At 42.9% G+C, this 15,447-nt stretch overlaps 1 protein-coding gene across 2 annotated transcripts; it reads left to right on the forward strand.

Annotated features, from left to right (window-relative positions):
* Positions 1-2,510: 2,510 nt before the first annotated feature.
* On the forward strand, positions 2,511-5,633 carry mibp2 (muscle-specific beta 1 integrin binding protein 2). Of its 2 annotated transcripts, XM_041894822.2 has the most exons (8): positions 2,511-2,782; positions 3,275-3,365; positions 3,648-3,696; positions 3,917-4,103; positions 4,544-4,615; positions 4,740-4,846; positions 5,011-5,105; positions 5,328-5,633. In XM_041894822.2, the coding sequence occupies exons 1-7, from the start codon at positions 2,757-2,759 to the stop codon at positions 5,094-5,096; spliced, it is 618 nt and encodes a 205-aa protein (XP_041750756.2). In that variant the 5' UTR covers positions 2,511-2,756; the 3' UTR covers positions 5,097-5,105; positions 5,328-5,633. The 2 variants fall into 2 exon arrangements, with proteins under 2 accessions (XP_041750756.2, XP_041750762.2); XM_041894828.2 differs by lacking the exons at positions 2,511-2,782; positions 3,648-3,696 and having other exon boundaries at positions 3,342-3,365.
* Positions 5,634-15,447: the final 9,814 nt, after the last annotated feature.

The raw sequence follows: 15,447 nt of genomic DNA on the forward strand, positions 1-15,447 counted from the left end.
AGACCGCTGCGCCACTTGGGAGCCCTATGTACAGCAGCATGGCCATGGCATCTGTCCCGCTGCAAACTGGGACTGACAGACAGGCTACAGTACGTCCCAAATGGCACCGTATATAGTATCAGTTCTCTATGTTTGACAAGTAGTATGGAGCTGCGGCTCAGAGTATTGTTTCTTCATCCTATGTAATGTATTCTAAGTCAATTTGGTGATGTTTTTTTCCCCTGTTCAGAGAAATTAGTCATTGAAGTTGTTGGGTTTATGTCCCATCCTACATCCTGATATTACCAGGTTCTGACCACTAGATGGTGCTGTTCCCCCACCCCCATTGTTAAAGGGATAGTTCACCCAAATTACCAAATTACATATTGATTTTCTTACCCTGTAAGCAGTCAATGGACCAGGTATAACAGCAACCCATGCTTTGATTTTGTTTACTTGGCCACTGTTTTTTGTGGTCCTCTGTAGCTCAGCTGGTAGAGCACGGCGCTTGTAACGCCAAGGTAGTGGGTTCGATCCCCGGGACCACCCATACACAAAAATGTATGCACGCATGACTGTAAGTCGCTTTGGATAAAAGCGTCTGCTAAATGGCATATTATTATTATTATTATTACTGTTTCAAATGCTAACTTTTTTGCATTTGTGGCATAAATCCAATGCAAGTGAATGATACCTATATTAGCATTTCCACGCTTAGTTAGCAGTTGAAACAGTGGCCAGGTAAACTAAACCAAAGCATGGGTTGCTGTTATACCTGGTCCATAAACTGCTTACACGATAAGAAAACCAATATTTATATAATTTTGTAATTTGGGTGAACTATCCCTTTAACAATTTCACTGAGAATACATTACATTGGATGAATAAATAATACTCCAAGCTGCAGCTCCATATTACTTGTCAAACATAGATAACTGATACTACAGTTCTGTATATACTCATTTTTGGGGTGGGATTAGCGTGGGGTGTGGGGGGTCCGTGGATGGCTTTTGATCACTTCTTTGGATTCCTCATGTCTTACTCAAAGTTAGAAAAAAGCTTGGTCCAAATCAGATGTTAATTACTATAATTATTGAATATTATATGAATCCTATAAATTAAAATGGCCAAATTGGGTGCAATCAATTAACTTAATTTCTCAAAGATCAAATTATATTTCAACTAAATAATGTTGCAGGAATGCTAATCTTATCTGTTTCTAACCCCCGAAGCAATTTCAGTAAACAATCTGAGATGGTTGGTGTCAAAATCCAATTTTGTTGTGCTTTTTGAGGTGGAACGACCCTCATGTTTGTTGAGAGGAATGCATTCAGGTTCACAAATAAAACATGAAAGTGTTGGGAAAGGAAAGGCTCAGTGTGTGAGGAGCTAATCCTAAAGACCAAGGTACTCTAACCAGAATTCTGACTTAAAAAGGCTTTAATTGGTACATCCATAGATTAAGTTGTTTTGTCACAGAATAGAAATGGAAGAGAGAAAGTGGCTATACAATGTTTACACATTCTATCTTGGTATTTTAGTTGTTAATGGCTTGCTTTTGATGGTCAATGTAAACTTTAACAAGGAAAAATTTTTAAACAAAGTATGTCGACAGCCGCCTCACAACATAAGTCAGAACCGGATTTTATTCAGTTGTGTCCCAAATGGCACCCTATCTCCTATATAGTGCACTACTTTTTACCAGAGATCTTTGGGGCCCTGATCAAAAGTAGTGCACCATGTAGGGAATAGGGTGCCATTTGGGAAGTACCCATACGGTTGGCAGCCAACTCCTCATAGCTGAGGTTCTGAGGGGGCAGTAAACCATCTGTAGGAGATATTTTGGTTTCCAACCTCAGAAAACTGTGTCACATTGTTGAAAGGGTGGATACTAGTAAACAAAGCAAAGATGTCAGCAGGAGAAAATGAAGAGAGAGCAACAACATGATGCAATCAAAAACAATTACCTTTATCTTATTATCTTGATCTAGGCTAGATAACCTCTAAACTCTCAGGGCATGTGCTTGTTCAGTGAGGTAAGACCGTATGTATAAAATATGCAGCTCGTGCATTGCATACAGTCTCTCAGGAAATGAGAAGAAGGTCCAGGACATAGAAAATGACATTTGACATGTACTTGTTACATTGCATGGCTGAAGATATTGTGTGTACTCTGTGTACAATGAACACGTACCTACATGTCACTCCTCAGGACAGATTGTCTGTAACTATGATTTTCATCAGCAGATTAATTTATCTGATAAAGCCAATAACAAATACATAGCAAACCGATACAAACGATAGTGCAATTGGGAGGTGACAAAGAACGAACAAGTGTTTTATTATTTTCCTTTTACAGACAACAACAAAATAACTATTTTTATTTTTTGCAATAAATTATATTTTAATAGTCACTAGAAAAAAAGTTGGCCGCGGAAAGCGGGGGCTGAAGGCTGAAACGCTTCCTGATTGGATGTGGGTTTTGTTTCCGCTGGGCTTGAAGTGTTTATATAGCCAATCACCGTTGAACAGGCAGTACGTGTAGAAAGAAGTGAGCCTAGCAGTACATTTCTCTCTTGGTGGAAGTGCACAGCGGAGTGACATCATCCAACCTTTCACCATATTCTGAAACATGGAAGAATCAAGTAGTTGACGTTAACTGAACCTTCTCTTTTGAAGCTTTCTTCCGTCTGATCACTGAGTTCCTAGTGAGCTGACCGGTCCTGGTTTTGTTGACGTTTTTTTGCAAGTTACCTGAACTTTCACTGTCTGACAAGATGAAGTACATTATCGGCATCGGCGGGTGAGTGTCTTAAAATAACTTGTAATGTAGCCTACTAGGCCGCAGCACGTGGGGCTGGGCGCGTTCCATAGAAAGACGGCTTGTCCATTATCTTTCCGTCATCGTGGCCACTTTACAGCCCTTCCCTTTTCAGCAGTACATTTCCATTGTCTAATAAATATCAAAAATATGGTTCTGATATGTTCTATTCGATATCTCTGACGTTTCCGCCTAGTCTCATCGCTCCGGGAGCGAATACCAATATATTTATAACTAACCCCTTCTGTCTGTGGCGAAGAGGCTAGTTAAAAGTTTTTGTAACATTGTAACGAAATTCACTACAATAATGTTGCCAGCGTCGCTAAAATAATACAAACGTGTGCAAATAGTTATCTGATCCTCTGCCCGCTAGTTACCATTCATATGTAATGCCAGCGCCTTTGTGATACGTTGTACAATACAGCGCCCTCCCTCGTGGTGTTTCTGACCATATGTGATTGTGTGTCTTTACAGCGTAACCAACGGGGGAAAGACCACCCTCACCAACAAACTGATCAAGAACCTTCCCAACTGTTGTGTGGTTCATCAGGATGACTTTTTCAAGGTGAGTCTTTTATGAGTGTATTACTGTTGTTATTACTATGTTGTTGGTCGCTATTCTAGTGATAAAGACTAAACGCACATTGCACATGGGCTAGATTCGTCAGAGCTTTGAATCTATATGGATATCATTGCTTGGAAGAACTAGTGTGGAAAGTAGCCTAGCCTATTTCCTTCAGTGTGTGTTGGGAGAGAGGCGTGAGGGAGGGTTGGCAGACCCTGAGAGGTGTTCATATGGCAGAATGTTAGAATGTACCTGGGTACATCTCATTCATGTATGTTTCAGCCACAAGATCAGATTGAAGTTGGTGAAGATGGCTTTAAGCAGTATGATGGTAAGACGGGTTCTTTCTGGAAGGGTTGTGTGGTGGGGGGGGGTGAGTTTGTTTGTGTGTGTGTGATTGACAGTGTGTGGGTGTGTAACACACTACTACTCAATACAATCATCATGCTTCTTAACCAAGGAGGCTGATTTTAGCTGTACATCTCTCCGTTTCTCACCCTCTCTCCTTTATATGCCTTTTCCCTGTCATCATCCCTCCTCCGTCCCTCCAGTCATCACTGCCCTCGACATGGACGCCATGATGAGTACCATCTACGCCTGGTTTGACGACCCGGTGAAGTTTGAACGGTCGCACGGCGTCAACAACACCTTGGATACCGAGATTCTCCCGGAGTCTGACCACAAGGATGAGGAAACTCACATCCTCATCGTGGAAGGATTCCTGCTTTACACCTACGGGTGAGAACTCTTGTGTCTCTCTCTCCTCCCTCTCTTCCTGCTCCTGAACTATGGGTGAGGAGGAAAGAATGTGTTTCTATGTGTCTGTCTCTTAGTAGAGCATCAGTAGTTCTAGATCCGGTTAATTTAGAGGCTTTCTTGTTATATATGTCAAATGTGATACCACAGTAATATGGTAGTAGTAACAACAGGACACTTGGTCAATACTTTGAATATTTCTTCCTGTTTAAATAAGTAATAAGCGTGTAAATTGAAAATGAAATTCTTTCACACATAAGTGAAAACCCTGTCTGGAGTATGTTCTCTCCTAACAACTCTGGGTGAGGGGCCGGTGCATTCCTCACATGAGTGAGACGTACGTTCATCTCATTCTGTCAAAGACCTGTCAGACTTATAAAACTAAAAATATAATATTTCCAATTATGTTTGTGTTCCTGCAGACCTTTGATCGACGTACTGAACCAACGCTATTTTATTTCCATTCCATACGAAGAATGCAAAAAGAGGAGGTGGTAAGTAAAAACTCTGAGATTCAAACACAGACATATCTACCTGAACATCCAGCTTTTTGCTGCTTTACTGTTGTGAAGGAACCTTTCAGCTAATCCCAGGTGTGTGTGTGTGTCCTGTGTGCAGCTCAAGAAACTACAAGGTACCAGATCCCCCCGGTCTGTTTGATGGTCACGTCTGGCCCATGTACACCAAACACAAGAACATCATGGAAACATCAGGCGTTGATGTTGGTAAGTGTCTGTCTGGTTTATGTGTGCACAGTATATCATGTGGTGTTTGTGATAAATGTGTAATGCTTCTTCTGTGTGTGTGTGCACGGCATATTGGTTCTCCTACTTATACATGTGTAGTATCTGATTTCATGTTAGTCATTATTTGGGTGTGGTGTTTACAGTTCAGCTAGATGGAACTATGTCAAAGGAACAACTGTACAACGCTGTCTACGGAGATGTCCTGAACAACATCCAGAAGTGTCTGTAAGCAACAAAGGTACGTTTCCTTCCTGTCCCTTCATTTCAGCCTCAAAACCATGAAAACATCACTACCTGTAAATCCTAACAAATAGTTGTTTGTGTGTAAATAAACTAATCGTTGTGAAAATAAACGTGTGAGAGATAGTTTTGTTGTGTAAAACAACTAATACTTGTGCATCTAGATGTACTAGGTGAATGTGTTGTATAAATCGCAACTAATAGGTTTGTGTTCTTCCAGGTCAATCTATCGGCTAAGAGCAGGATGGATCTGCTACATGAGGAGAAGGAGAGGCGCGCATTGCCTTAACCGTTCCTACGTCTTTCTGACCTGCAGCTAGCAACACTCGACCGGCTGCTGCTGCCACCGTGATATTACTATTTTCTAGTGTAAATTATTATTATATGCTGGCATGGTTTTATATCCTCCATATTTATTGCTTTGTTACGGGCCACCAGGCAGTCAGTCACAGAGGTGACAATGGAACAGTTGAGAGGGTTGCAGCTCAAAGCACAACACCAATAAACAATCCTCCTGCTAAACAGACTCTACTCTCTGTTGTCTTCTATAACTGTTGGTTTCCACTGTATTATTCAACCTGTTGACATGAAGTGCACCCATATACCGTTGAAATGGCGCAGGATATGAAGGTTTCCTCTCCAGTTCTACTGTACATAGTGGAGTTTAATCCCATGACTATCGCTCCAAATAGACATCTCTTCACTTTGTTTACTGTAGAATTACTTATAGTTCCGCTTCCACCCTTCCATTGACAGTGTGTGTACGTCTGGCTCAGACACATCCCCAGCCAGTGCAGAGCTAAATGCTCGTTGGGGTTTTCGCACTTTCACCACTAAACAGGTCTCTGCGGCAACGCTCGCTATCTATCCCCCCGGCAACAGTTGGCACGAGTGATAGCAGGGTGTGATCACGAGACTACCCTGTGACTTTGCTGACAACCATTTAAGATCTGCTTCACTGGAAAATCAACTCTTTTTTTTATTTATTTTTTCTCAGGATTTAGCCACGCTGTACAGTATGCTTATTTCTACAGAGTTTTGACTTCATAGATAGTGGATTCTAGAACTTATATAGAACAAACTGAACTCAAGGAAAAGACTGCTACATCACCAGCTCATGCTCTGTTGCTATTGGCTGGTCACAACTGCGTTTGTTTGTTGACATTGCTGAATCATTGGCAACAAGTAGCTCATTACATTTAGTACATTCTAGACTAAAACATTATGTGCTGTCCCTGGATAGCCTATATGTCAAGGTTGTTTTGTTACTGAAAAGGAAATTCAGCAACTCTTGGATGACAGTGGGAGTTTATTAAAAATGCTTCTTTACTGTTAAAACCAACCAAAACTATGGAAGAACATTGTTTTGTTCAACAGATAATGCAATAGTAAAACAGATCTCCATGTGCAACTGTTCAATAAAGACTCTATTGTGTGTTTTTGGATCTAGCCCCAGACCATTAGGCCACTGGTATGTTGTGTACTCTCGGTCACTCTGCTTACTGAATTGAATCTGGTGGGGGAGAAGCCTGGGATTCAAGGCTACATGTACAACGACATGCAGTATAAATGCCACACCTTCAGTCTAGTCAGTTTAGGGAGAAACGGTAAACTGGAATCCACACTGAATTACTCTGTTTCACTAAAGAAACAGGGCAGCTCAGTTTGTATTCCACAAGGCTATAGAAAGAGACCAAACTGACCTACAGCTGGGAGAGGTCCAAATAACTGTAGTTTGCTCCATAGAGACTATGTTTTCATCCCGAATGGCACACTATTCCCTATATAGTGCGCTACTTTTGACCAGAGATCTATGGCCCTTTCAAAACACCTTTCAAGGAAACTGCATAAGACCATAGGCCTATAAATTGGAGTTGGAATCTTTTCTTCTGTTAAATCAAATATTTTAGACGGTGTGCTGTCTGCTATTTGATAAATGAAAACGTTGAACTTGAAATAGATGAGAACTAGTGTTAGTAATGTCAGAAATATTTCCCCATAGGACTCCTCCTATGATAGGAGTATACTACTGGTCTAAAATAGTTTTTTATGCTCAAACAACTGGAGTAGATGTGCTATCTTAAATTATTCAAATGATGCATTAGAGGCTGCTTACTGTACACATACTTTATTTAAGGGGCATTTTGCAGATCACGTCCAGATACACATCCCTTTCCTAGCTCTCTGCTAAATAGGACTATGTCCACATATATGTCTTAAATGTGTCCTTCATATACACTCAATGTGAAGCATTTTTTCCCTCTAATGGGAATAAGATGTCAGAAGTATAAGTAATGCTACAGGGGAAGGAAAAGGCCCTCACCACCAACCCACACCAGAACCCTAAACCAGACAGAACGTCTTGGGCCATGGGGGTGTGAGTCAGCATGCAGGATTATGAGAACAAGCATTGGCCTCTGGCCCACTTTTCAAATGAATAGAGTTCAACTGTTTGTTTGTCTCTCCCATTGAATATGTGTGTGTGCATGTGTCCATACATTATGAGCATGCTTTGTCTCTATATACACTTTGAGGTAGTAAGGAAATTATATTATTACATACAGTACGCAACACACACGCGAGCTGCCCAGTGACACAAGCCTACCAGACGAGCTAAACCACTTCTATGCTCGCTTCGAGGCAAGCAACACTGAAGCATGCATGAGAGCACCAGCTGTTCCGGATGACTATGTGATCACGCTCTCCGTAGCCGATGTGAGTAAGACTTTTAAGCAGGTCAACATTCACAAGGCCGCAGGGCCAGACGGATTACCAGGACGTGTACTCCGAGCATGTGCTGACCAACTGGCAAGTGTCTTCACTGACATTTTCAACATGTCCCTGACTGAGTCTGTAATACCAACATGTTTCAAGCAGACCACCATAGTCCCCGTGCCCAAGGACTCTAAGATAACCTGCCTAAATGACTACCGACCCGTAGCACTGACGTCTGTAGCCATGAAGTGCTTTGAAAGGCTGGTCATGGCTCACATCAACAGCATTATCCCAGAAACCCTAGACCCACTCCAATTTGCATACCGCCCCAACAGATCCACAGATGATGCAATCTCTATCGCACTCCACACTGCCCTTTCCCACCTGGACAAGAGGAACACCTACGTGAGAATGCTATTCATTGACTACAGCTCAGCATTCAACACCATAGTGCCCTCTAAGCTCATCACTAAGCTAAGGATCCTGGGACTAAACACCTCCCTCTGCAACTGGATCCTGGACTTCCTGACGGGCTGCCCCCAGGTGGTAAGGGTAGGTAACAACACATCTGCCACACTGATCCTCAACACGGGGGCCCCTCAGGGGTGCGTGCTCAGTCCCCTCCTGTACTCTCTGTTCACCCATGACTGCATGGCCAGGCACGACTCCAACACCATCATTAAGTTTGCCGACGACACAACAGTGGTAGGCCTGATCACCGACAACGATGAGACAGCCTATAGGGAGGAGTTCAGAGATCTGGCCGTGTGGTGCCAGGACAACAACCTCTCCCTCAATGTGACCAAGACAAAGGAGATGGTTGTGGACTACAGGAAAAAAAAGAGGACTGAGCACGCCCCCATTCTCATCGACGGGGCTGTAGTGGAACAGGTTGAGAGCTTCAAGTTCCTTGGTGTCCACATCACCAACGAACTATCATGGTCCAAACACACCAAGACAGTCGTGAAGAGGGCACGACAAAGCTTATTCCCCCTCAGGAGACTAAAAAGATTTGGCATGGGTCCTCAGATCCTCAAAAAATTCTACAGCTGCACCATCGAGCGCATCCTGACTGGTTGCATCACTGCCTGGTATGGCAACTGCTTGGCCTCCGACCGCAAGGCACTACAGAGGGTAGTGCGTACGGCCCAGTACATCACTGGGGCAAAGCTTCCTGCCATCCAGGACCTCTATACCAGGCGGTGTCAGAGGAAGGCCCTCAAAATTGTCAAAGACTCCAGCCACCCTAGTCATAGACTGTTCTCTCTGCTACCGCACGGCAAGCGGTACCGGAGTGCCAAGTCAAGGTCCAAAAGACTTCTCAACAGCTTCTACCCCCAAGCCATAAGACTCCTGAACAGCTAATCATGGCTACCCGGACTATTTGCACTGCCCCCCCACCCCATCCTTTTTACGCTGCTGCTACTCTGTTAAGTATTTATGCATAGTCACTTTAACTCTACCCACATGTACATATTACCTCAACTACCTCAACTAGCCGGTGCCCCCGCACATTGACTCTGCAACGGTACCCCCCTGTATATATAGCCTCCCTACTGTCACTTTATTTTACTTCTGCTCTTTTTTTTCTCAACACTTTTTTTGTTTTTATTCTTACTTTTTTTGTTTAAAATAAATGCACTGTTGGTTAAGGGCTGTAAGTAAGCATTTCACTGTAATGTCTGCACCTGTTGTATTCGGCGCATGTGACCAATAAAATTTGATTTGATTTGATTTGACACACACTCACAGGCATACTGTACATACACACATATACAGTGCATTCGGAAAGTATTCAGACCCCTTGACTTTTTCCACATTTAATTACATTACAGCCTTATTCTAAAATGTATTTTTGCAAATGTATATAAAAAAAAACATAAATACCTTATTTACATAAGTATTCACACCCTTTGCTATGACACTCGAAATTGAGCTCAGGTGCATCCTGTTTCCATTGATCATCCTTAAGCTGTTTCTACAACTTGATTGGAGTCCACCTGTGATAAATTCAATTGTTTGGACATGATTTGGAAAGGCACACACCTGTCTATATAAGGGCCCACAGTTGACAGTGCATGTCAGAGCAAAAACGAAGCCATGAGGTCGAAGGAATTGTCCGTAGAGCTCCGAGACAGTTTTGTGTCGAGGCACAGATCTGGGGAAGGCTACCAAAAATGTTCTGCAGCATTGAAGGTCCCCAAGAACACAGAGGCCTCCATCATTCTTAAATGGAAGAAGTTTGGAACCACCAAGACTCTTCCTACAGCTGGCCGCCCGGCCAAACTGAGCAATCGGTGGAGAAGGGCCTTGGTCAGGGAGGTGAAGAATCCGATGGTCACTCTGACAGAGCTCTAGAGTTCCTATGTGGAGATGGGAGAACCTTCCAGAAGGACAACCATCTCTGCAGCACTCCACCAATCAGGCCTTTATGGTAGAGTGGCCAGACGGAAGCCTCTTCTCAGTAAAAGGCACATGACAGCACGCTTGGAGTTTGCCAAAAGGCACCTAAAGACTCTCAGACAATGAGAAACAAGATTCTCTGGTCTGACAAAATCAAGACTGAACTCTTTGGCCTGAATGCCAAGCGTCTCGTCTGGAGGAAACCTGGCACCACCCCTACTGTGAAGCATGGTGGTGGCAGCGTCATGCTGTGGGGATGTTTTTCAGCGGCAGGGACTAGTCAGACTAGTCAGGCAGAGACTAGTCAGGATCGAGGCAAAGATAAATGGAGCAAAATACAGAGATCCTTGATGAAAACCTGCTCCAGAGTGCTCAGGACCTCAGACTGGGGCGAAGGTTCAGCTTCCAACAGGACAAAGACGCTAAGCACACAGGCGTCAGGACAAGTCTCTGAATGTCCTTGAGTGGCCCAACCAGAGCCCGGACTTGAACCCAATCGAACATCTGAATGACCTGAAAATAGCTGTGCAGCAACACTCCCCATCCAACCTGACAGAGCTTGAGAGGATATGCAGAGAAGAATGGGAGAAACTCCCCAAATACAGATGTGCCAAGCTTGTAGCGTCATACCCAAGAAGACTCGAGGCTGTAATCGCTGCCAAAGGTGCTTCAACAAAGAACTGAGTAAATGGTCTGAATACTTATGTAAATGTGATTTCCAATTTTTATTTTTAATACATTTGCCTAACATTTCTAAAAACCTATTTTTGCTTTGTCATTATGGGGTATTGTGTGTAAAATTAGAATAAGGCTGTAACATAACAAAATGTGGAAAAAGTCAAGGGGTCTGAATACTTTCTGAAGGCACTGTATATGCTACATATACATACTGTATATACACACACACACACACACACACGGTGACAGAGCACAGCAACAATTTCCACACACACACACGGTCCCCTTTGACACATTTGAACTTGCTACGTGTGTCTGCATGTGTGCGTGTGTGTTGGATGTGTCACCAGAGTCACCCTGAGGTCATCCAACAACACACACCACAATAACATAACTCCCCTCACACACTCCACACAACACCACAATACAATAACACAACTCTGACTCTGTGCCAGGTGGGCACAAACACACACACTCCATATGTAACACATCACAAAATAACACAATAATATAACTCTGTCTGTGTGCCAGGTGCATTCTCCCAACATGTGGTAACCCACATTCACACCATTGTATAAATTATGCCATTACATTCACCTCAAACCACAATGAAATTAAAGTTGCAACCTCTGAAAACAAAAATCAATCATATCAGGAGAAAATGGTTATTACATAATAATTAAACATGCTTTAGTTGCTTTGAAATTAATCTCTAACCAATCATCATCAATTGTCAGTTATCAATTGTGTTGTACTATTTGAAGTACCAGAAAGCATGTAAATACCAGAAAGCACATAATCTCTCAGTAAATACCAGGGAGTTACCAGCTGAAACGGTGAACTAAGTTAAGGACAGTGTAACCTAACTGTCACTGTGTCTCCTGGTCGACCAGAGAGAGCGTGTCTGAACAGGCAATCCCTGTCTGATGACACACAGACAAACAGCTTCACTGTGTTGTGTGCTTGTGTGAATGTGTCTGCGTGTTTGTGTGTAATGTAATGGATGGACAGAGAGCCTTTTCAGTCCCACTTGCGACAGAGAGAGAAACATACTGTCCTGCAGCAGCTGCTGTGAGGGATTCCCTAGCACATGGAAACGTGCTCACTTTGTCAGTCTTGGTTTTCTCTCATGCCTGCCTGTGGGCATTGCAATGTAAAGCTGTGGAAGTAGCCTACATGGGTATTGTATTGTACTGTATGTGTGTGTGTGTACGTGTGTGCGTGTGAGCAGTGTAGCGGTAAGCAGTCGATCTTGTTGCAATCCTACCCACGCCGGGAATTTCCTAGTGGCTATTTTAGCAGCTCACCGGAGCCACATGATGACGCTTTACAAACCGACCCTGCAGGGGGGAGAATGAACATGGCTACCAGCAAGCTGGATCAAGTACATCAGATCAAGTGGATCCTGTGTCATTACAAGATCTCACAAGGTCAAATGGGGAACGTGTGAATGTGTGATTTAATGATTGAGATAAATGATTAAATGAATAAAAGTAATGTGTATCATTTATGATACAATATCCAGTATGTGTATTAAATCGTGTTACATTAAAGGTCTTGAAGAAGACGGGGGCGGCAGGTAGCTTAGTGGGTAAGAGCGTTGTGCCAGTAACCGAAAGGTCGCTGGTTCTAATCCCCGAGCCGACTAGGTGAAAAATCTGTCGATGTGCCCTTGAGCAAGGCACTTAACCCTAATTGCTCCTGTAAGTCGCTCTGGATAAGAGCGTCTGCTAAAATGTAAATGTTACAGAATGTCATAATAACTGAATAGGCCATATCAACTGTTGGCACATGTAATTTAGCAGTACATCTACCCATATCCTGCACACTGAAATTATGTATCTGTCAACGCCAAGCCTTTCCACCGCACTCTACACTGCTGGGCTCAGTAAAACACGCTTCAGATAACACTGCACTTAAAATCCCTAACACAGACAACCCACCACACATACAGTAAACTCCCACAACCCCCCATTCGTACCCCAGCATGACATAACTTTAAAATGAGGTGGAAAAGTTCTAGGTCAAAGAGAAGACATCACAGATAAAGAGGCCTTTCCTGTTACAGCACAATGTTCCGGAGATACATTAGAATAAGGCTCTCTCTCTGTGTATATCTGATAGTATAAGGCCGTGTGAGAGCGTCAGATAAGCAGTTATGTAAGAAGTGGTGCTCCTCTTAGGAAAAAATTAAAACATGTCTATAATTGCAGCACTGCTTGGCTGGCTGCCCCAGAATGCCCCCTGACTACAAACTGCTCTGCACCTCTCTCTCATTCACTTTCTCTCTCTCTTTCTCTCTCTCTGCCACTCTGTCTCCTTACCTCTCTACACTCATAGAAAACAAGGTGCTATCTAGAACCTTAAACGGTTCTTCGGCTGTCCCCATAGGAGAACCCTTTTAAGAACCCTTTTTGGTTCCAGGTAGAACCATTTTGGGTTCCATGTAAAACCTTTTCCACAGAGGGTTCTACATGGAACCCAAAAGAGTTCTACCTGGAACCAAAAAGAGTTCTACCTGGAACCAAAAATGGTTCTCCTATGGGGACAGCCGAAGAACCCTTTTGGAAGCCTTTTTTCTAAGAGTGTACCTCTTTGCCCTTTTGTCTCTCTCTCTCTCTCTCTCTCTCTCTCTCTCTCTCTCTCTCTCTCTCTCTCTCTCTCTCTCTCTCTCATTGACATGGCAAGTTAAATTACTTACATTGTCAAATTATACATATAACAAAAATGGTGGGGACCAACAGCAATAATAATAGTAGTAGTGGAAATGGGATTACCATTAACAGTAACTACAACAACAATATTAATGAGAATAACAATACATTACAGTTTTTCTCGATTGCTAAGACACATTTCTTGAAAGCTGCTCTCCTTTTCTCTTAACTGTGAACACAAAACCCAATTTTAAAGCTACATTCACAAAACCTCAGACTCTTCTTGCAAAACCAAACTTTCACCTCAAAACAGTTCAATCTGTGCTCAAAACTGAACTATGTTGTCAAATCGTGCCCCAAGTCAATCAAAATAAAAAACACTACTGAACAGTCACTAAACACTACGTAGAAAAATAGAAAACACAATGCTCAGGACATGAAGCTGGAGAAATAAATGTTTATTGTTCACTGTAGGCTAAATGCGTGTTGCAAAACAAAAAAAACCTGTTCATTTAGCACTTGTACAAAAAGACAAAACAGAAATCTATGCATTTACATGTAGCACTTGTAAAAACAAACAGAAATCTTATGCGTTTGCCACTTGTGTACAGTAAGCCCATGTAAAAATAAAGTACAAAAATATACAAATAAGTGCATTACTCAGCCACAGCATCATGTCTCCGTACTGGGTCAGGCCACAGGACTTCATCCACATCACAGGCCACATTTTGTCTGGCCAGGCAACGGGGGAAAAAAACCCTGGCATGCCGTATCCAGGCTTGGCATGCCTCCACACCTATGTCACCACAGGCAAGTCCCATGGCTTGCAGGAGATTTACCCTGGTGTAAGGTTGGCGTTCATATACCTTCCACCGCCATGAGGAGAATAATTCCTCAATGGGGTTTAGGAAAGGGGAGTACGGTGGAAGGCAAAGATTGATAAAACCTTGGTTCATATTGTACCACTCTCTAACCTGGAGGGCTCTGTGAAAACTCACATTGTCCCAAACAACAACATAGATGGGATGCTCATCCTGCTGCCCTAACAAAGCATCTCGCATGTGATTGAGGAAAATGAGGAGCTGGTGAGTGTTGTAGGGCCCCAGGTTGGCATGATGGTGGACAACCCCATGATTGCTGATGGCAGCACATAATGTGACATTGCCACCACGCTGCCCAGGAACACCAACAATGGCCCGATGGCCAATCACATTACGGCCTCTCCTTCTCCTTTTGGTGAGATTAAACCCAGCTTCATCCATGTAGATGTATTGATGGGGGTCTTTCCATTGCATCCAGTTGAAAAACCCTCTGTAGAAATAGATATAGTTTTGTAAGTGATACGGAAAAAGTGATTTAGGCCACTACAGTAAATCACTACTTAGAGTAATCAACATTGAATGTGTCTGGATATATGCCAACCTGTACATACTGGAATCTTTGCTCTTTGACTCTGTCTGAGTTGCGATCAAAGGGCACTCTGTATAGCTGTTTCATGCGCAGTCTGTTGCGCTTGAGGACACAATCAACAGTAGAGAGGCTGACACTGTTGATACCCTCAACATTTAAATGGTCCTCAATGATCTTCTGCTGAATTTCGCTCAGTTTAATGGCATTGTTCTCACGGACCATATCAACAATTAGGGTCTCTTGGTGTGGGGAGAACATACCTGTCCTCCCACCCCCATGTGGCAGTCTTTCAATTCTACAAAAAGAGAACATGGAGTTACAAAAAATATACATGGAATACTAGGCCTACAAACAGTTAGACCAACCCTCCATTACAATACTACAGTCCATTGGTACAGTGATGTACTGAAACATATATTTACTTACAGTATACTGTGGTACAGTTTATAGTATGTCATACAGTAATTGCTGTCAACATTT

The sequence above is a fragment of the Coregonus clupeaformis genome, chromosome 1 (genome assembly GCF_020615455.1).
Source record: "Coregonus clupeaformis isolate EN_2021a chromosome 1, ASM2061545v1, whole genome shotgun sequence".
Classification (NCBI taxonomy): domain Eukaryota; kingdom Metazoa; phylum Chordata; class Actinopteri; order Salmoniformes; family Salmonidae; genus Coregonus; species Coregonus clupeaformis.